This window comes from Aspergillus luchuensis, chromosome 2, assembly GCF_016861625.1.
Source record: "Aspergillus luchuensis IFO 4308 DNA, chromosome 2, nearly complete sequence".
Classification (NCBI taxonomy): Eukaryota; Fungi; Ascomycota; class Eurotiomycetes; order Eurotiales; family Aspergillaceae; genus Aspergillus; species Aspergillus luchuensis.
The window spans coordinates 3403238-3425140 of record NC_054850.1 but is presented as its reverse complement, the minus strand read 5'-3'; the positions used below and the strand labels follow the sequence as shown (position 1 = coordinate 3425140).

At 50.2% G+C, this 21903-nt stretch overlaps 6 protein-coding genes across 6 annotated transcripts; 2 read left to right on the top strand and 4 right to left on the bottom strand.

Moving 5' to 3' along the window:
• Window positions 1-488: 488 nt before the first annotated feature.
• AKAW2_21121S (putative cytosolic regulator Pianissimo) lies at window positions 489-4335 on the bottom strand (the record flags this gene model as incomplete). The annotated part of the gene is made up of 3 exons (XM_041685910.1): window positions 489-659; window positions 718-2559; window positions 2608-4335. 3 exons carry the CDS (start codon window positions 4333-4335, stop codon window positions 489-491), a joined length of 3741 nt encoding a protein of 1246 aa, XP_041539947.1.
• Window positions 4336-5260: 925 nt separating this feature from the next.
• On the bottom strand, window positions 5261-6624 carry AKAW2_21120S (cytochrome and DOMON domain-containing protein; the record flags this gene model as incomplete). The annotated part of the gene is made up of 2 exons (XM_041685909.1): window positions 5261-6516; window positions 6576-6624. 2 exons carry the CDS (start codon window positions 6622-6624, stop codon window positions 5261-5263), a joined length of 1305 nt encoding a protein of 434 aa, XP_041539946.1.
• A 4423-nt stretch (window positions 6625-11047) lies between these two features.
• Window positions 11048-13408, bottom strand: TYR1 (prephenate dehydrogenase (NADP(+)); the record flags this gene model as incomplete). Its single annotated transcript, XM_041685908.1, has 7 exons — window positions 11048-11206; window positions 11374-11505; window positions 11654-12253; window positions 12391-12539; window positions 12644-12755; window positions 12823-12883; window positions 13314-13408. 7 exons carry the CDS (start codon window positions 13406-13408, stop codon window positions 11048-11050), a joined length of 1308 nt encoding a protein of 435 aa, XP_041539945.1.
• Window positions 13409-13873: 465 nt separating this feature from the next.
• On the top strand, window positions 13874-14615 carry RPS14 (40S ribosomal protein uS11; the record flags this gene model as incomplete). The annotated part of the gene is made up of 4 exons (XM_041685907.1): window positions 13874-13940; window positions 14011-14083; window positions 14241-14401; window positions 14464-14615. The coding sequence occupies 4 exons, from the start codon at window positions 13874-13876 to the stop codon at window positions 14613-14615; spliced, it is 453 nt and encodes a 150-aa protein (XP_041539944.1).
• A 695-nt stretch (window positions 14616-15310) lies between these two features.
• AKAW2_21117A (AAR2 splicing factor family protein) lies at window positions 15311-16705 on the top strand (the record flags this gene model as incomplete). Its single annotated transcript, XM_041685906.1, has 1 exon — window positions 15311-16705. One exon carries the CDS (start codon window positions 15311-15313, stop codon window positions 16703-16705), a length of 1395 nt encoding a protein of 464 aa, XP_041539943.1.
• Window positions 16706-17929: 1224 nt separating this feature from the next.
• Window positions 17930-19288, bottom strand: AKAW2_21116S (branched-chain amino acid aminotransferase, cytosolic; the record flags this gene model as incomplete). Its single annotated transcript, XM_041685905.1, has 3 exons — window positions 17930-18115; window positions 18177-18781; window positions 18874-19288. 3 exons carry the CDS (start codon window positions 19286-19288, stop codon window positions 17930-17932), a joined length of 1206 nt encoding a protein of 401 aa, XP_041539942.1.
• Window positions 19289-21903: the final 2615 nt, after the last annotated feature.

The following is a 21903-nucleotide window of genomic DNA, read 5'->3' as shown; positions in this document are numbered from 1 at the left end:
GAATAGAGCAGAACAACATGATATGCTAACATCCTTTCGTTGCTCATGACCGGAACCATCCAACGCCATAGCCAGGAAGACAGAAATGAAAGGGGGGTTGTGGCCAAGAAAGAAGATTTCCAAACGTGAAGTCATCGGATGCTTGCTTGTGGATCTAGCTTGACGCATGATAGTTCGTTAAAAGGAAGATTGTTCGAATAAGCGAGAGACTCGGCGTGCCCATCTAGCTTGATACTTGAGATGACGATGCCTCCGAGTCTGAATCAGAATCGTCTTCTAACACTATGCGTCGCATGACACTCTTGTCAAACAAGTCCAAGGCAAAGCGGCGTGCAGGCAGTCGGAAGTGGTGGCTTTCCAGGATACTGAGCGTCTTGCGGAAAAGGTGAGGCTGGTGGAAACAATCGGGCTGTTTCGACTTGAGACTGTAAATTCGGGCTATGTTAGCTTTTCGTCGCATTTGGTTATTACTATACAAGGTGTGTTCCTTACTTGTGGAGGTCTGCCGCAGCCCGCTTGGATAACACGGTATTACCCATATCGACTATCAACTTCAAGATCTTCTGGTTAGTTGGATCCGTGTCCATGGCCGCTTCTTTGAATTTCTCCTGAGACGTGCGCTTCGAGTCAGGGTTCCGGGAATGGCTTGGGAAATCAACCTGCAAAAGTAAGATGGTTAATGGCTGGCGCACAGGTACTGGCTATTTAAAAACATACCAAGAAGAGCTTGTTGAAGTCGGTCGGTAAACTCAGCCCCAAAGAATTTCCCTTGTGGTCGAGAGCAGAGTCCCATCCGAAATCTCTCAAGACCTTAAGACCATGTCGACTGCGCGAGATTAAACCCAAAACAAAGAAGGCCGTTCCTCTCATCGTCAGAACCTCGGCGCTTTCGGCGATCTTCACAATGTGTTGGACAATATCAGGCTCAAGGAACGGCGCACCGAGCTCCATGGAGCCGACATTACCAACGGCCCAAAGGCAACCTTTCACTTTGAGAAGAGCCTCTGTGTCTTCTTCATCCAGCTGAAAATCGCGGATGGTCCACGCAAACTCATTGAAGTGCCCTGACTGCTCCAGAAGCTTGCAGCCTTCTGCTGTCCGAGCGAGTTCTCTATAGAAATGGGGAGGCACTAGTCCGATGTCCTGTAGATCTACAAGATCTTCAGGGACAAAACTGTTCCGACGCGGTTGATCGACGTAGGCACGCGATAGCGCGGCTTCAACAAGGCCCACATATGCGTCGTTACGACCCAGAAACCAGTCATCCATTTCCTGTGTAATGTAGTCGAGACCATCCAGATAATGATATCCAACTGAGGTGGACAAAAAGCGCAAAAGTAACGGCGCACCGATTTCGCCCAAGTGATCGAGGGAAGGGCGACACTTGACCACGAACTCGAGATAATGACGCTGATTGCACGCCTCTTCGAGAATCTTTACAGCTACTTGGCATACCGACACGTCAGGGTCGTATAGCTGTGTGACTAGCAGCTTGACCACCCAGTCCGCATTGCCAGTGGCCGACTGTGAGGAGAGGGGAACGTTTCCGACCGCATATTTTCGAAGTAGCCTGGTCGCAAATATGCGAATCTCCTTGGAGCCAGTGGTGAGTGCCTTGGAGAGGATGACTCGTAGGTGACTCTCCTTGGCATAGTCCATGTTACCAAGCAGTGTTTGTATGAGGTCGTCTCGATCCCGAAGCTCAATAATATGGTAGAACATGTTGAGCATGTGCCAACGCTCCATCATAGCAAGCCCGTTGGCGTCGCCACTGAGGACTCCCAGCATTGCAAAGTATCCACCGCTCAATGTGTTGGTCATCTGTTCTTTCGAGAATAATGGCGAGGAGGATGTCAGCCCGCTCATGCGGTCAACCTGCGCAAGGCACTCTGCAACCTGCCTCAAGAACTTGTTCTCGGCCAAGTACTTGATGCCCTCGGGTAATTGCACCAGCGTGCGCATCAGCGCACAACCAGTGCGGACATAACGTTGGTTTGGTTTTGTGTTCGGCAGCATAGAGAACCTATACTTGAATGGCCGGTAGAAACCCATAAGTCGCTTCATGAACTTTGAACCCTTGATTCCTTCTTCCAGTCTTTTGGGATTGGTCAGAGGTCCCTCAACAATACGGTGGATCAAATCCCACTTCCACTTTAGGTAATTCACAGTATTCAGAACATGGGTCTCCAGGATCGCATTGCGGAACTGAGTCTCATCCATGGCAGGACTCAGTTTTTCCTTGTTTTGGTCGCCAGTAAGTATTGAAGCAGAAATGTCAACGTCAACGTTGTAACGCCCCGCTCCATTTGAAACACCCCCGACAGAGCGGGCCAGTGTTCTGTTTATGCTTTCGATCTGGTAGATAGTTGAGGTGGAAACATCATGGTTGTCGACGTCGAATTTTATAGCGGCTGGTAGCAAATGCGGGAGGACCTGGAGCTTCGCACTGATATGCTGAGGCAGAGAGTGATGTGCTAGCTTCAGGACTTCGGTCAAAAGCAACGTCGCTTTGCGTCTAAGAGCCAGGTCCGTTTCATCCTCAATGAGATCGGAAAGAGCCTGCACCGTGTTAACAGTTTACCACAACCCAGAACTCGGGGTACCGACCTTGGACAATCCTGCATCCACCAGGGTTGCGAGGATAAGAGTCGAGAAATGTGCTGTTAAATCAAATCTATTCCCATCGTCATCATAAAAACTTCGAGCTTGCTTTGTATCAGTCTCAGTCCTGAGATTAGCTACTCTTCCGTAAGTTGTCAATCTCCGACCAGCGAGGAATGAGGAGGACCATGAAGGTGGCTTAATCCTCAACGCATCGAACAGAAGCTCCATAATGAGATCCCTTGCCTGTGGGTCAGGGTAATGTAATGAGTCCAAGAGTGACTGCAAAGGCTGGGCCCCATTTCTCGCGAGAACTATCAATCCTGGCCACGTCTTGAGCATGGCAGAGATCGCCCTAGCCGACGATTTAAGACGCCCATTGCGAACAGTATCCGACAAGGAGTCAGTGAACGGTGCGAGAACAGCCTCTAGCTCACACCCTCCCCGAAGATGTTTCCTGCTGTGAGGGGTATCAAGGACATGAAGGAAGCTTGCTATCAGACTTTCTGAGGCGCCAAAAGTCCCCTCTGCTAAAGCATCATGTAGAGTGGCAAAGCCCCCAGAGTATGCAATTAGTGCCGGATCCTTCACCAAGATTTCGGCTAGTGTCATGATGGAAATATTCCGGAGTCGGTCTTCGTAATGTTCAGCAACCGAGACGATCGTTCTGACCACAGCACGCGAGATTTCCCGAACGCCATCTTTAACGTCCAAAAACGCTCTAACAAACTTCAAAGCCTGCTCACGCTCGATGCTCGCCTTGCTTTCCTTGACAAGGGACAATATAACCAGCTCGTCTGTATGTAATGACCGGATGATTTGCAACGACTTCCGATCTGCGATGGCATAACGAGTCAAACGATACCCTGCGGCCACGGCTTCCTTGCTGTCGCTCAAGAGCATTATTTGCACACGGAGCCCAAACACCGACCACTCCAAGTCGTATTTCAAGGTAGGATGTCTCTTGAACAATTCCACCAGACTATTCGCACGCTCAACGTAGTAATCTGGGGACATGCCCTCGATTTCCAGGGCCTGGAGTGTTTCCGCAAGCACATATGTTGGCGATTCCATTTCCGCTTCACCCGGGATCTGCTGCTCCTCGATCGGTATATTGTTCCGAGTGGGCGAACGCATCGAGCCGCCTTGGAAAAGGCTTGAGAGTCGACTTCGGGGAGGGGTGGACGGCGCCTGCGCACGTAGCATTTCCTCCTCCAGTTCATGATGTAGTTCGGCAAGCTTGCGGTTGGATGAACTCAGCTCCGACTCCACCCTTAGCCTCTGATCTTTGGTATGTTTCGGGTTCTTCGCCAGGAGCGCCTCGAGCATGTTTTCCGTCCCCGTCTTGATTTTCATTTCTTTTGCGATCTTGTCCCGGATCACGGCCTGGCGCTCCTCGGTGCTGGACAATTCATCGTGCTCCGTTAGACTGCTCGGTCGTCGTGCGGGAGCACCTTCGGGTCGAGGGGTAGTGCTCCGCGACGTCTTCATGCTCTTCAGCTCGGAGCTGAAGCTACCAGGGGCCCCCGAAGAAGGGGCTAATGACCCTGCCCGGAGACCAATGGTCGCGCTGCCTCCAGACTCCGAACGAGCATTTCGTCCGGTTCGCGTAGCGGACTCGGCCCAGCTACCGTCTGCAGTGTTATCCTCCAAGCTATTATATGACCGTCCATCACCCACAGCACGGTGCTGGATTGACGTCGCGGAGAACGCTGAGTTATGTCCGGACGCCATAGAGCTCCATCTAGCCGCAAGAGAGGAGTGCGTATCACCTGTCGCAATTGAAATAAGGGACGGAGGACTGCATTGAGTTCGCCGACAAGATTACCGAGACTATCGGAGCGATCGAAGTGCTCGGGGTGACTGGAAACCGACCGCTCTCGATGGGCGTATTCGCTGACGGCGGGCACCTCAAAAGGGAGGGGAGGGGAAACAAAATCACGGCGGTCACGAAGGTGATGAGGCTGAGGGAGGGGGAAAGATCGGGAAGGTTGAGGGCGTCTAAGAATCAAATCACATGTAGCACAGGCTGCAGATGACAACGCTAGATGCTAGTTAGAGCACGAAGCAAGCAATCTGCCTCAATGACCGGGGTCTTTCTCCAATCCCACCGCTGGTGGTTTCAGGCCGGACCCCAGCTGACTAACCCGCTCTTATCGCCTCAGGCTAACTAACTTAACCTAGCAACTATACTAGTTTACTCGTCGCTTCTGTGGCCTCCACTACTGATAGCTCACCGATATTTGAGTATTGGATGCGTGTTTACTCTCTAATTCTTTACCGATGCACTTTGATAATTGACTAGTGAATATGATTGATTGATTGATTGGGCATTATGATCGATGCCTGTTCGTGAAAGACCAACATAGTCATGAAACCCATGGCAAGTAGTCAAACGAGCTAGCTCGTATATATACAGAAGAATCTTTCTGAGATATAATGCATGGAAATTAGCGAAGGTTGGGGTGAAAGACAGGTGAGAGATCCTGTTGATGCAATGAAATATTACATGAAGACAGGGGTGAGAATAGAAAATCGGAAACGAATGAAGGATGGCAAGATGCTGTAGTACGACGAACTCCGGATATGCAAGACCCAACGAAAATGTACGCTTGGTAGTACAAAATGCTGATAATGATCGTGATATTCTGCGGGAACTTCATGGCACCCATGACTTCTCCCGTGACGTCTCAACAACTCCACTTCCACAAAGTGTGCTGTCGCTGTTATTTTCAAGTTTGGCGATCGGCGCTTTCTCTTGTCGCCGTCGGAAGAAGGGTAAACTGAACCTCGCGGTCTTGGATGCCGACTTCGATCTCCTCCAGAAGATGACGGAGACATAGATGATGAACATCGACCCACATATTATGCCATAAGCAATAGGGGAAGCCGGAGGGATATCAGGATTCTTGGCAGTGGCATAATGAAACCCTACTCCGCCATTGATGACTCCCAGGGCCGCGAAAAAACGTCCTAGGTAACGATGGGAGACGCCATATAGCGAACTTGTCCCTGTCTTGCGGAAGTGGAGATGTTGCATGATGCCCAGTACTGGCTGGATCAAAACAACACCCCCGACCGCCACATAACCAATGACCGGGTGGTAGCCTCCAATCTCCTGCAGATCTTTCGAGACAGAGACACCGACTCCAAACCCAGCTAACGCTAGGAGCACAGCAAAAAGCTGCAGAGGAGCATGGATCCAGGCTACTGTACGCCGAGAAGGGACGATGTACAAAAGAAGAGCGAAGTTGGGGAAGAGAAGGACGAAGGCCACTGAAGTCATCACGCCATGGGCGATTCGTTTCTTATGGAGAATGGTATCGCTGACTTGCTGCTGGTGAGTGTATGCCGACAGCTCGTGCATGGTTGCCATCGGGACAACGAAGGGGTTGGTATTGTTGCCCCCAACAGCCCAAGTGGTATTCAGGGTGAAAGTGCCGTGCCAGTCATGTTGGTATAACAACTGGGATACGTTGCTGGACATCATCGGAGGGCCATGCGTCAGGGCCCACATCCAGGAGCTGGAATTGCCCAGTGCACTCTCTCCATTAGCAAGTGTTGTGCAGTTATCACAACGGATGTTAGCGGTCATGACCCCGTCGTGGATACCAGAGCCGTCGAGAAGATATGCCTCGATGCTCGGGTCATAAAGAGGTTGCACATGACCGGTTGCCCTCCGAGTGGACAAGGTGACATTGTGCCTGGATGCCGCATAGACGATGAACAGGTTCCCGTCTGTCATTTGCGACCCCTGACCTAGGGCAAACCATTTGACACCAGGTGGTGCCTGTAATTGGAGAAAGATGGGGCCAGAGCCCGTTACAGAGGTATTCTTAGGTACATTGATGCTATAGGAGACACCTGCACCTTCTGAGGGCCTGTGCTTGACTATTTGGCTGCAACCTGAGCGCACTGTATAGATACAGTCAGCCATTTCAGCAGGTACAATAACTTCAGAAGGAAGAACTTACCCAGACCAAAGGCAGCGACTGCAGCAGCAAAGAGATTTGAAAACTTCATTTGGAGGGTAAGAAGGATCGTTTCAATGTTGGGTTTTGAGGGAAGGAAGGAATAGGTGATAGATAGTCGAATCAGTGTAGATGTAGAGAGAATGAGAGGAGATAGCGGGCCCAAGCCAGTTCACGAATAAAACAATGAGAAAGAATATAAGGATACCAAAAGAATAGTATCACAAAAGGACTGTCCTGAATAGAATGTAACCAGGATTGCGTGTGGGCGACACCTGCTGGTGGAGGTTTCCTGGGAGTGTAGATGCTGGAATCTTAGCAGTTGCTGCTGGAAGTCTGATATTCATAGATAGACGAGATGGGAAACATCACTGCGCAGACAGATTCTGTCAGTAAAGACCAAGCATTCTTTGGAAAATCGACATCTACTGGGTTTCTTTCGGTATACAAGACTGAAAGTCCCCCCCATGTTCGTCATGAACCATCAATGAGTCTCGACGACAACGGGGGTTCCGCGGCCACGTCCATTTGGCAAGGGATTGCTAGAGCATAGGTGCCATGTTTTGGAGGGACAGGGGAAACAAGGGCTGTTCATACTTAGAGCAATTGAAGAATCGAAAGGTGCATGATTGTCCTAAGCCACATAGTGATGTGCCACAGATGCCATGCGACAGATCTGCATGGCAATCACAACGATGGAAGAGATGGAAGATCACGCTACCATGCGGGCGAACACCCTCCGATGGATAGACTAGCAGCTGCCAGGGAGACAGAAAGGGCAGAAGGGTGAGTGAAGGCAATCGAGTCTATTCAGATCCAACAGCGATAGGAAGCAAGATTGGGCCCACGAAAGGAGAAGATCGTCAATCAAAATGGGCGATTGTCAGATAGATATGCCCACCGCGCAAGGCAAGCGGGTACCTTGATTTTTTCTCAGATCAACCAAGGCGAAAATCTTCGGGTTTTTCCCAATTTAAAGTTCCCCCAGCTGCCACGCCTCTCCGGCCTCTCAGTGGGCATATTTTGGGAGTGGAATGGCCACATGGTCTGTGCTCGCCAGCTTGTGCCCAGACAGAGCGCTGGAGACTGAGCCCAGCAATGTCCCAAACCATACTAGCAGCCGGAGAAGGGGGATTTCCAACCCAAGGTACGATGACTGCCTAGTGGGCATTTAATCAAACCAGGATGGGACTATGCCATATCCATGGAGTTGGGTCCATGCGCAACTTTCGTTTGGGTGCTTATTTGCAGACGGGAGAGGAGCCTGGATTGAATTTGGGTTTCTTGGGGGGAGGGGAGTGGGTGACTGGGTGTGGGTGTGGGTTTCTGGGAGGGAAGGAAGGACACTAGTACAGTAGTTACTAGTTAGAAAGACAGTCCGACAGACTCCCTCGGACGGGGGTTTGTGTGTGTGGGTGGGTGGAAGAGTAATACACAGTACGTAGAACTGTAGAGAGGGGGGGCAAAAAAGGCGAAAAGGAACATCTGCCGGGAATCCAGCATCATGATTTTCGACCGTTCAATGGATGGAGACATGCCAATTGGCTCGGAGAGCAGCAGCTGATCAATCAGACTGCAGCCTGCAGCCGGACCCATCAACTCAGTCCTCTTTTTCCCTTGTTATTCCTTCTGTTGTTCTTCCCTCCCCCCGGCCCGGTCCCCTTTCCTCACTGGCACGCATCTGTTGTTCGTTTGAAGGTCCGTCCATCATCTACAAACGAAACAAGATATTGCTTCGTCGTTTGGTTACACTTTTCTTGACCTGTTCTCACTCCCAAGAGGCCATGGTAAAATGATCTATCATCCATTCTTACCAGAAACCGGAGTAAAAGTACTCCGGAAGGCGAACCGGAATAAGAGTACCTAAGTCAGTACTGTAAGTTCTATCCAGATACAGGTATCCCGGTTGTTTTTTCCATCTCTATCACTCAGCTTTCTCCCCTTCCACCACCACCCCCATTGTTTATTATTATTGCATCGTCATTGGGAGCCACTCATATACTTTTCTCAAATCTGAGTTCTTACTTACGAAGTGGCTCCGGTGTAATAGCTAGCTACAAGTTCTCTACTATCTAGTCCACTGCTACTTGCTATCGTCGAGCTCACAAGTCCGCTTAATGTTCCTGGCGCCAATCATGGACCCTTTCGTCACTAGACATGAGTGGTCACCCACACGACTTTCTCGGACGCACGAATCCTGTGCAGGACCACCGCTGCCAATCAGCATCCGCCTTCCGTAGCTAAGACCAAGTTCTCGGATCTCGGAAGCAGTCGTATTCTCACCGATCCTGGCGTTCTTTCGCTGCTCATCCAGGGGTGGGCCGACGGAATAACGGATCCAATCACACGGTCGAGCCTGGAGACGGGACCTTCGTTTACTGGCTTTCCACGGGCGAGGTCTTCGCCGATTGCGAGGTCTTGAGACGGCTGTTTTACCATTCTTGAAATAGGACAGCCGGGCAACCTTGGGTTGGAAAATGCTGGGCTTAACCCTTTTTCTTTTCCCATAAAAAGGGGTTCGAGGCGAATGGGGAACCAAGAGGAGGGGGGCAAGAAGTAAAAAAGTCTAATCATGACCACGGTTCATGCACCAAAGAACGAACACCGTATCCCTATACGCTTTCCACGCGTCTCCCAAAGCATATGAACAACTCAGCAATTTCCGCACGTTCTCATGATTGACCGACAGTCAGTATGGCCTGTTGCGTGCAGCGGAGTACAGACATGAAAAAGTGTATGGGGAAAGGTTGCGCAGCATGGTTTCAGAAAAGAAGCAGGACCACCTTGGGTCGGACGCCCCCTATGTTTTGGGCTCCTGAAGCTGTCATTATTGAGACTCGTCTAGGGCGGACTAGGCCAATAACGCAAGACTTCTCCGAGCCTCCGACGCCTCCAGGCTCGATCAGTCCACAGCTCGGTTATTCTTAGCACCTCGCAAGCAAAAAAATTTTGCCATGCAAATAGTGCAGCCATGTGATACCCCACTTCGACAACCACTACATCATCTGGTGGCTTGAAAAGACAATGGCCATGCCGACGATGATGCAGGCCAGGAAGCGCCATAGCCTGGATCGTAATTATCCTAGCATACCCCAGCAGATACGACACAACGCCACAAGACGGCCTGGTCCGCACAGATAGCGCTTTTAAATTACTTTGTATACGACAAGTTCATGAACTATCAATATCCAGCTAGGCTGCAACCAACCGCTTTGGACTTAGCAGTGCATCGATGCCAAGATTAATCGATCGAGCACAACCTTCGACGTGCCCCAAGAAAAACGGTCTGCTCCGGACCATTACCAATACTACCATATATCTTTGCGAATCTTATCCTTCTCGCCCGAGACTCATGGCATTCAAAGTTTAGTATCCATCCGGAGAACAATTGATTAAAATGATCCGACGTACTCCGTAAATCTATCTCCCCTACCGGAACCGCGGAGTTCCCACGACCCGGGGCTGAAGCCTCAAAGGAGGGTCTCCGTTCAAAACGTCATGCAACATACAGATCAACCCTTTTGTTTTCCCAAAGCAGGTCATGCAAGTAATATAAGATCTCGGCTCTAGCAGTAGCTAGTCGCTTCGGAATGCGCGCGCACACACACACACACACACTTTACTCAATTATCTATTCATGCAAGAGGACCGAGAACGATACTACCCTCCTCAAGTCTGCTGGGATCGGATTGGGTCTCCGATCCCCATTCCAGAGTTTTGGCACCTCTCAAAGATACGACACCAAGCAGCCTAGTACCTTTAGCCACCACTTGGACTAATAACATCCTGGCTTAGCATCTTAGTGTCTGCCACAGCGGGACCTATGAAACGTATGCGAATTGCCCTAAATGGATAAAGCCCAGCCCATAGCGATACGGTGGAATATTCCGTGCGCTAAGAAAGTGCGAGCGACCTGAGCCCCCGCGCGCGTGAACAAAAACATACTACTACGTACATACATACATACATACCCATTCAGCATACCAAGACCTGCTCCAACCACACGGAACAACGACAGTTAAGGGGGGAAACAATAATAGCCATTCTTGCCTGACATCAAGAAAGAAAGATCCATGACTTTCCATGCCTCTCGTTCGACCTCGGGAAGGAAACCCTGTCAACAACATTTCAAGGGTTACCCTTATCTGCCCGATTGCGATTAGTTCAAGGGATACTCCCCGTACGTCTACCAAAGTTCCACTGTTGTTACCAGTCGTCGTCGTTATCCAACGAGCGAGACAGTTGCTGCCTATTACACATTATTATTAATATCATTAGTATATTATTATGAGTATGATTATTATGGATTGCCCCCCTCTCCGATCCTGCCGGACTGGCGCAGAGACATCCACCTACTCTAGACGCGCTACCCGACTGTCCCTAGCCGGCTTCTTCTTGTGATTGGGCTTTTAGACTTAGGGAGGAGTCATTGGCATTACTCGAACTTCATCTCTTTTGGTGTGTCTTCTCCTATACTAGGCTTGGCCCGTTGCAGTCTTCTCCAGAATGGTCTTCATCATTTCGTTGCCCAGCTTGACGGCTTCGGGGAATCGGGGAGCAAAGTACTGCTGGATCCGCTCGAACCGGTCGCGGTAGGATTCGAAATCACCGAACGATACGCAGTCCGACCATGCCTGCACGAATTATAGTGAATGACGTCAGTGGTGCTGTTGTACAAATTGGAATAAATGTACATTGGGGGAGGGGTTGGGTTCCCATTCATATCCATTGGACTGAATTAAAACCGCACAAAGGCGGCCAGGGTCTTTTTTTTGGAAGCTAAAACAGGGTTGGTACTCACGCGAGCTGCAAAGGTAAATTCCAGGTCATCCGAACGGAACGTCTTGTCGTCAACTGCAGTGTCGAGGGCCGCCTCGAGGAGTTCGGGGTTGCGGAAGAGGTATTCCGTGACGCCCAGCCAGAGACGGAAAAGCTATATAGATTGCACGCACACGCGCGCGCGAGGATTAGACTTTGACTTTAAAGCAACGTTACATCGCATAAATTGCGCGGGGAATAACAGAAAAAAAAAATAATGAAGGCAGGAACGCCATGGAAAGCAAGGGACAAAGCAAACTCACAGGCGTGGAACAGATCATATGATCGTAGGGGACAATTCCAAGTTTGGACCAACAGTCAACGATGGCAAGCAGACTGAGATGGCTGTTTGGAGGAGCCTGCTCACGTTCCCGGTTCGACAGGGAGAAACGGTCGAGGACTTCGTCCTTCAACAGGAGATCCTGGCCGTTGGTACCCGCTTTGAAAACGGCCTCCCCTGCAGCTCTGACACGGCGTTTGAGTTCGTCTCGGCGGCCCTCAATCATGAGCTTGTACAGATCCGTCACGGACTCTGCATACTGCCGAATCTGCTTCTTCGCCGCTGGATTCAAGATGGCAAGACCGGCGTACACGTGCCACTTGTTGGAGTAGATGCGTAGGGTGATGTTGATCTTCACGTTCTCGATACCTCCCACCCAACGGTTAATCTCCCATGGGAATTGCTGGTTGGCCTGCCATGCTGTTCCCATGCTCAGGAAGGCCGCATGGGTGACGGCCTGGGTATCTGCTGTGATGCGGTCATGCATCTCTCCGGAGAGGAAAACGAACTTGGATTCGAAGCATGACAGGACTTCCTTGACGAAGTTGAGGCTTTCATCGGAGGCACGGTGCTGGATCAAGACCTAGAACACAAAAAGGCAAACGGGCGTTATGTTATCATTCATACATTGTCCTGTGCGATCTTGGGTTTGAGGGCATATAATATGCTCCAAGCAAATAACAGACAGGCAGGCAGGCAGGCAGGCAGACAGCAGCGTACCAGAGGTTGACCCTTGGGGTTGACTTGAGGGCCATGTAGCGAATGGCATGATACGATCTCTACGTCCTTGGGAAGGTGTTTGTCGAAAGCCGCGAGCTCAGGGGCTTTGCAGGACGTTTGACCACCGACGATTGCACCGACCTTGGTAGCTTTTTGTGTGATTTTCCACAAGTCAGACAGGCACATTTCAAATTCATGATGCAAATATAAGGGCGCAGCAAGCAAGCAAGCCTTTGCAACTTGAAATACATACACGGGCCATACATTTCCACTACCTTGTCGATGACACCGGCCTCTACACTGTAAATAATGTAATCGCTTATTCTGGAAACCAGGTGGCCATTGGGAAAGATAGTGACATTTTGCTTTTTGGTTTTATGAAGGATGAGTTTATGTCTGGACAGCGCGAGCTGCGAAGTATCATGGACGTACTGTGGATTCGAATTCTTTTATAAGACGCTCATACGAGTCGGGTTTGTCACATGCATTAATCCTTGATAGATAAAAAGAGTAGATAGTTAGTATAGCTAATCCAGTCCGGCTTGATGCTTTGCTCTAATGATATACAACGCGAGAACCTAGTTTGGCAGAATGGTTAGCACAAGCCCATTATGCGCAAATGTGTGAATCAATCATCATAAATGTTGATAGCTTTGGGTTTCAGACAAAGAAATATAGGTAGCTGAGATGTTACATCATTGACGGTCTGGCGGAGTCGCAAACCTACCAAGGTAGGAAAGCTAACCTCCAGGCCATACTCGAGCCAAATGCACTCAAGTCATCATCCAAAGAGGGGGAGAGGAAGCAAGGGGAAAGCGAGAGAAATATAGACAGAAGGGGATGCTCACCTATTACAATAACACACACCACCAGGGTGATAATCGGAAACAACTGACTGGGAAGGACACTTGTTTAAATATTACCTCCATCCGGCAGCGCTCAGACGCTGGGCGTACATCTTGCCCATGTCTCCCATGCCAATGATGCCGATCGTGGCTGATTCCTTAGTGAAGCCCATGTTTGCTGGTTGGATTAGTCCTCGTTCAGTCTTGTTTGTTGTGAGAAACTAGGCTGCGCGATATGCTCAATTGAGCCAATAAACAAGCCAGCAGACAAAGCCACAGAGTCCGACTGCCTGCCTGATTGGATATGAGGAGGAAGAAGAAAGTTATAGCTCGGGAGGTTGCAGCAGAAATTTTAAATAGTGCTGGGGGGAGCACCAAACCGGGCCGACTGCCCATCCGGCGTTACAGTGCCTGTCACAGAAAGAGTCATCGAGTTGATTCACCGCGGTTCCGCGGCCTCAGGCTACAACACTCGCTTGCCCACCGCCCTTGATCATCTCTCAGCCAATCAGAATGTGAGCCGCCGTGGGTAGGGCACACACCAGTCATTTTCTGTATCCAAGCCATTTGAGGCCTATCGAACTTCTCTTTTTCCTTCCCTTCCATATTCCATCCCACTACCCCAGCAAGTCGACAAAATGGCTCCCAAGAAGACCGCCGGTGCTGCCAAGGAGAACGTCTCTCTCGGTCCTTTGGCCGGAGATGGTATGTACAACCCAGTGCACGCTCTACGGTTTTGCGATCGAGACCATGTCTAATCTGAGATGATTTGCAGGCAAGCTCGTTTTCGGTGTTGCCCGTATCTTTGCCTCCTTCAACGATACCTTCGTCCACGTCACCGATCTGAGGTTCGTCACATCTTAAAATACCCGACTATCGACTGCACGAGAATCCGTTCTCCGGAGAACATTTTGCGCCCCGCAATGGACTAGGATTCGGATATCGTGGATTGTCGCAGAACGCTGTCTGGCGGGATACAGTTTGGCTAACTGATTGGGATAACAGTGGTCGCGAAACCATCTGCCGTGTCACCGGTGGTATGAAGGTCAAGGCTGACCGTGACGAGTCTTCCCCCTACGCTGCCATGTTGGCTGCTCAGGATGTTGCTGCTCGCTGCAAGGAGCTTGGCATCAACGCCCTCCACATCAAGATCCGTGCCACTGGTGGTATGTGAACGAGCGCTATGAAAGCACCAACTCGAGAGAACAATCACTAATACTAGATATAGGTAACGGCACCAAGACCCCCGGTCCCGGTGCTCAGTCCGCCCTCCGTGCTCTTGCCCGTTCCGGCATGAGAATCGGCCGTATCGAGGACGTCACCCCCACTCCCTCCGACTCTACTCGTCGCAAGGGTGGTCGCCGTGGTCGTCGTTTGTAAGCATGTGCGGGTTCATCTCTTCCAAGTTGTGCGGAGCTTCTCCGCATGGTTGGATCGGAGCGGACTTGGCCTTGCTTGCCGTATGTGGATGGAATAAACGCGAAGAACGGCCTTTATCGCCTGGTCTTCAATTTATTACATACCCAAAAGTGTGTCTTTCGGTTCTGGATTTAGGTAGTCTGCTGTCTGTGTGGCGGTTGTATAGTCAATATAACTGAACCTAGAACTGATGTGGTCCTTGAGTGTAACTTGTATGTGTAGAGAATCACAGTAAACAGAATATGCGTATAGAATCATGCAACTTGACCGTGGTTGGTTCCTGCACCTCGATATATCTTACGCTTGTGAATGTTAAGGCATTTGATTTTGATCTTCCGTAGCCGGGCTCCTTATCCCGCAATCAAGCTAAGATAAGCACATTTTATCGATCTACCCAGAGCTCCCCTCCACCTTCCTGTCCCTACCACGATTTCTTACACGTCGATTCTGGACTCATCAAATATCTTCCATGCATTAACTGCACCCTCCGCCATACTACGTGATATACCAATATCAAAGAATCATTACCCTATCCAGCCTTAATCTGGTTTGACGTCAGCTTTGCGATTCGATCTTTTCACATGCGACACGACTAAACACAGCTATCCCACCATAAAGAAATCCAACTCACACTTAACGATACTCACAAGGCAGACATGACATCCACATTATCGCCCTCCCCTACGATCCTCGTCCCCCACCTCCCACCAAAGACCTTTGTCGGCATCGACCTCATAACCTTCACCTCGACCCCCAACTTCCACGGAATCCGCGACCTCCCCTCAGGATGGCACTTCCTTTACACCGGAACAACAGAGAGTCTATCCCTCCGAAGTGGCGGCTGGTTCTACGTCGGTGACATAAACAAACTCAGCGAAGCCCAAGCCGGCAGCGCTCTCTCTCTTAGCAACCCCTCGCACCCCGGCGCCGACATAATCGTCTGGAAATGGAACACCGACACCGAGACCCTTGCCCCGTTAACCATCGACAGCGATGCAGACAAACAAGAAGCGATGCGCCATAAAGCGAATCTGGGAGCTATATGGCAAAGAGGAGGATTGTTCCGGTACCGCAGTCGAGTCTCACCGGCGGCTTTGGCACAACAGAATGCTGGACATCCGGTACAGCTTGAAGTCGATGAGGAAGATGAGAAAGAAGGGAGACAGACTTGGAAGGAATTGACGGATAAATTGACGCCGCGGCTTTTGACGCGCGTTGTGGGCGATCCGGCTTTGGATGTGGATGGTCGGCCGCGGTGGATGGTTACGTCTGCTAGCTCGGCGCAAAGAGATACGGATGTTATACCTGGGCTTATGGATTCGGCGGAGGCGACGGAGGAATTGGAGAAGGTTACGGGGGAGAAGGAGAGTCAGTTCGGATTTCTGCCGGTTGATTTGAAGAGGACGTGGCGGGAGGGGGCGATTGGGCGTGAGAGGACGGAGGCTGCGCAGGATCGCTCGTGGGCGTTGGGGGACTTGATACACCGGGTTTCTGAGGGTTATGAGAGGGCTGGGGAGGATCAGGTGCTAGGGGAATTGCAGTTTGCGTTCTTGATGATCTTGACGCTCATGAATTACTCTTGTCTTCAGCAGTGGAAGAGGTTGTTGGAGTTGATTTTGACGTGTCGGGCGGCTATACGGGATAGAGAGACCCTGGTGGCTGGGGTATTGAGATTGCTTTTACTACAGCTCAAGAGGTGTGATGATGTCGAAGGGGGGCTGTTTGACCTTGATGGTGAGGAAGGTGGTGAGTTCTTGCGAAGGCTACTTGTGAAGTTCAGACGGTCGCTTTATGAGATTGTTGATGGTACGGAGTCAGTGGTGAAGGCTGAGTTTGACAAGCTCGAGGCATGGGTCAAAGAGGAATACGACTGGGAGCTGAACCGTGAAGTCTTTGTTCGGCGGGGTATGGTTCAGCTGGAGGATGGTGAGCAGGTGGAGCTTGACATGCACGATGATGATGAAGACGATGAGCTAGGAGAGTATGCTCCGATGGTGGTAGATCTGGGAGACGATTCCACACAGGATCGTGTAGATATGGGAGAGGCTTGAGACGGTATCAATGAGATATGCACAGTTTCATACGCAGTATTTGACTACAATTCGGGGCATAAATGTTCACAACTCGTATAAACATGATAGTACTAGTAGATTTGATCTCCGAGTTAGCACTGCAGATCCCTAGTGACTAGCAGCGTTGCAGGTGCGAGATTGTCCAGGGTCGTCGACACTCACTGCAGCAAAAGCTGGAGCGATAGTAGCGAGAAGGAAGGTAGATAGAATGACAAGACGCATTGTCAGATACTGATTGAGATGAAGTATACTTTGGGGGAGGGGCAGGTGTAGTAAAGATCGAAGCTTGGGTTCGAGACAATTGAGGGAAGTCAGTAGAGTCGAGGGCTTGGATTTATACCCTAGCAGAGTAAACTATTAGTTGACAAAAAGTAGGGTTAAAAAAAACAGATATCAAGTCAATAGTATCTATTGCGGATCCTTCGCACGTCGCCGAGGTCATAAGCTGAGAAGTTTACACATCAAAGACCTATCTGTACTATTGGGTGCCTTGGTGTAGTACCTTTCAAACTGTATTTCATACTATCTGATCTCTCCAAAGACAGATTGGATCATCGCTACTTACTGGTAAACGATCTTCTGTTTGATATGTCTCATCATCTTAATGTGTTATCAGCGAGGTTCAAGTCGGATCTTAACAAGCTACTACTTCAAAAAGCCGTTACATACAGGCGGGTATCCAAGTACTATATATAATAGGTACTATACTACTACGTACTTAGTGATCTCCATTGATTTATTTCAATAACCTCATATGTTGCTGCACAGATCACCCCATAATGATATGTCGCCCCTGTAGCTTTTTCCAATAGTGCATTATAGTTGAAATCTTAATCTACCTAGTAGTAAGCAAGTGTGACCATCCGCAGGATTGCTTCCATAATATCCTGACTATGCATTCGTGGCTGCACTTTTTTCCATCAGTTCCATCACACATCGTTATAAGCGCCATCTATTGTGTAAAATAGCATTAAAAACATCCAAAAAGAATGACATGTCACGTGAATCTATCATCTGCACTCTAAAAAGTACCGGAGAAACTAAGTATATACAGTGGCTCTTATCCCTTCCCCTTCCTGCTGCCCCGCCCAATCTCACCAACTCCTTTCCCTACAACTGCACGAGTCCTTCCAGAGGGCTCGATTTCCATCCCCTCGTCAAACAAACCACCATCGTCATGAATATCATCATCGTTGTTAGCGCTTATTGTTCAACTTCACCATCAATGACGTATCCCCACTCATGGGTCGCCTCGCCCTTCATGCCGAACATGATGGCCTCGAGCCAGGACTTGATCTGAGCAGCATATCCGGCACGTTCAGCACCAGCCTCCTGCATGTTCATATCTACGTCTCCGCTGCGGATGAGCTTGACAGGAGTGACGAAGAACTGAATGTCACAGTTAGTCACCATACACACGGTGTGAAGTAGAAAAAAGGGAAAAACTCACAGCAGTACCACAGACAAACGACTCCACGATCCTGCCCTCCTTCCAAGCCTCCTCAACATCACCGATAGTGAAGTGCTTCTCAACAACATCAACAGGAGCCAGCTTGCCCACAGACTGAGTCAGACGCTCCTTAGCCAACTCCAGCACACTACGACGAGTAACACCCGGAAGAATGAGCTGACTCTCCAACGAAGGAGTCACCAGCTCCAGCTTCTTCGTCTCCTTGTTCTCCCACACGATGAAGAAGTTACTAGCACCCGCCTCCGTAACCTGACGATCCTCACCAAACAGCCACAGCACCTGATCGAACCCAAGCTCCTGCGCCTTGCCATGCGCCAGCAACGACGGACCATAGTTGGCGCCGAGCTTGGCGTATCCGAAACCACCGGGCCAAGCACGAATGCTATCAGGCTGAGAAGCGTAAAGCTTCAATCCATGAGGAACACCAGGCTGCTCGACCTGCTTCTTCGAAGGGTCGGGCCACGGCACGGCGATGATGAAAAGAAGGGCTTCCTTGGGTGTCTGGACGCCGAGGTGTGGGCCGCTGCCAATCAACGCGGGACGGAGGTAGAGGAATCGACCGGGTTGATCCTTGGGTAGCCAACCTACAAAAGACGAGGATTTTGTCAGTTCATCGTGCAGTTCATCGTGATCTCGGAAGTCACTCCCGGCAATCGGGGTTCGGGTTCAAACTTACGAGGTCCATCGATCTGCATCAACTTGGCAATGAGACGCTTGATCTCCTCATACCGGAACGAGGGCAGAGAGGTGCGCTTGGCGCTGTTCATCAGACGCTCGCCATTGCAATCGGGCCGGAACAGACGCAGCTTGCCATCGAATCCCCGGTACACCTTCATACCCTCGAAACATTCGGTGGCATAGTGCAGACACGAGGCTGTGGGAGGGATGCTCAGGTTCTCGAATGGCCGAACTTCAGGAGTCTCCCAGCCATTGGCGACGGTCCAACGAGCAGTGACCATGTGGTCGGTGCAGTGGGAGTGGCTCAATTCCTCGGGAGAGCCAGGAAGAGGCACATCGCGAAGGTTGGTCGAGCGGGTGACCTTGACGACGGAGGCGTCGAGCTCTGCGGGAGAAGGCGCAACAGAACCCATTATTGCGTTGATGTATGATTTGCGAGGAAAGTGATCAAGGAAAAAGAAAAGGTATTAAATAGGATATGCGGAATTGGAGAGATTGATTGGGCGCGAGTGAATTCCGCGACGAAACAGGCTTTATGAGTCACAGAATAAGTTGACTGACCCTGGCGATCCGTTCGAAGTACCTTAAGCGTCGACTTTCGGTTCCGTAACCCGAGCGGAAAGAAAACCAACTAATTGCAGAGATGCAGAGATTGTTCGGTGGCAAAGCGAGTGGTAAGAGAAGCAATTGAGATGGCAAATTTTTTCTTTTTCTACAGACGAGGAGGAACCGATGATTCTATCTACTGAATTTAAGGAGCACCCAGACGAACCCCGCGGAGGGGAAAGGGTAAACCAAGAAAAAAAGTTTTACAGTGACTTGCCGGTTCGGGTGCCTTGATTCTATGGGACGACTCCTTTTTTGCCATCGATATCCGAGCCTCCACGCGATATGCAACGTCCCGCCGTTGTTCTTGACAGGGCGCGAACTGACAGGACATACGGTGATAGGCTGATGCCTGTCTCTTTGTCGCGTCAATTTGGTAACAGATTCGATATATTTCTATATCTGACAGCGGTCTCCATCGTATGCATATCGATCGACTTGATGCGTTGAGCCCCTCGTACCGATGCTAACCGAAGGCGGTGTCGTCTACTGATTAGATAGACGGCGGCTTATCACTCCGGAAACGGAGGTGAAAGGAGTCATGTTCGCCTTGATTAGGCAATATCTTAGAAGGTTACTCTTTCGCTTAACTGGAAGGTCTTGTGGCCTAGGTAGGTATTGATTAGTAGGGCGTTGACTGGTCAATATTGCTGGTTGTCTAGAATCATGCTTGTAAGCTCCTTTCTGGCTTCCCAGCCATTTGAGCCTTAAGAGTATGAAGTTCTTTTCTCATCGAAAGCGGACACAGAATTTTCTTTCTCGGTGCTCAGTCTCTGTAAAAATTTCATTGCGAGCCGAATACTCCCGTCATAGGTATATGTGGAGGTGAAACAATTGCTGCAGAGTAATTCGATCCATTGATCTCCATACCTACGCCCGACCAGAAGTGTGGTTTGCATTCCACAGAAAGCCAGACGCACATACCTTTTGAGGTAGAGCATCTGGAGCAAATGAAAAGCAAAATATACTAGTTATCCCTGAATATAATAAACCCGCATCAAGTTTCGGTAGAGCTAGGAAGGCTAGAAGCACCCAGAAAGACTGGAATGCCGTGGATGCATGTTGCAGCCCTTATGATTGGAGACAACAGATCGTTAGTAGTGTGACTCGAGTGCTTGTCTGGAACTTTATTAGCCAACTCTTGCAGACACCGCACGCAAGGATAAAGAAAAGCCTCGGGGTTTATTTGAGCCACATGGACAGTCCAAGTGGTGAAGAGAAACTGCACTTTGTTGTACCACGGCTACTTGTATAACCATGGATGCCCAGCTCTTGGGTCTCCTTTCCGGGTGGTGCCCGAACAGAAGAATGTTATTGTCGGGTCGTCGGGCTGCCTGTCAGTATCCTCAACGGTGAGGTTGCAGGAAGAGGGGAGGGGGGCTATTGATGAGAAGAATAAACTGTCCATGCCGAACGTCTAGGCAAGCTGTCTGTAGGGCCAGATGGCCTACGATGGGGCGGAGACCGGGTCTGCATGTTTGATTGGCGCTCAGACCGCGGAGGTAAGGTTAAGTTGTAATGATTGGATCGATGCTTTTCGGTGCAGAGAGATATATCATGCCAAGCGATTGGACCTTACTAACGTTCACCCCCTGGCAGACTCCGGCGGAAAAGGAGTTGCCCCAGAATTTGAGAAATGCTGGGAAGCTCGCGTGCTGCTGGTATGTAAAACCGGGCTTTGGTCGCGTCATCGTGATTGGTGGCGATGTAGGAAAGGAGGGAAAGCTTCGGTTGACACCAACAAAATGTAAATGAAAGCGTGGCCCCCCTCGTAAATGGGCGAATGTTGAAGGAGGTTCATGTCACAGTGATGTATAAGGCCGTTTCTGCGCAAATCCGACGTATTACGGGCTGTCAGGTGATCCGACCCATTCATCGCAACCCTCTGAGAGTATCCCAAGCCGCGTATGCACACTTGCCTCCAGGATCCTACAGCCACAGATGACCGGCCCAATGTAACTCTGGACTATCAATGATCGACAGGCGCGACCTTCGCCGCAGGTGCTATGTGGAGATGGGGTTTTGAGTCAGCTCGCGCCCCTCCCGTCCCTATGCTGCAAGGAGGATAACACTTGGTGCATAGAAATGCGCTCGAGTGGATGTCATACTCTGTCAAAAGAATAGGTATCTCTGGCCCTCGATTTAAGCTTATGACACGAGAACTCTAGTCTTCGGTCACAGTCCCACAGCAAGAAGGCTCTGTTCTCAGGGCGGTAGAGCCAGTCCCAAATCGCCATCTTATACCCGCTCAGCCGGAATTTTGGCTACGAGGCGTCACGCCCACGGAACTTTGCACCGCACAACCCACATTGGTTCGAGCAAGCTACATAAGCCAGCGCCAATATCGAGCTGCTAACCAGGATCAGTCGAGAAACTGCTGCGGGGCCATGCCATGGCAGGCTAGAACGGAGCATCATTCGCC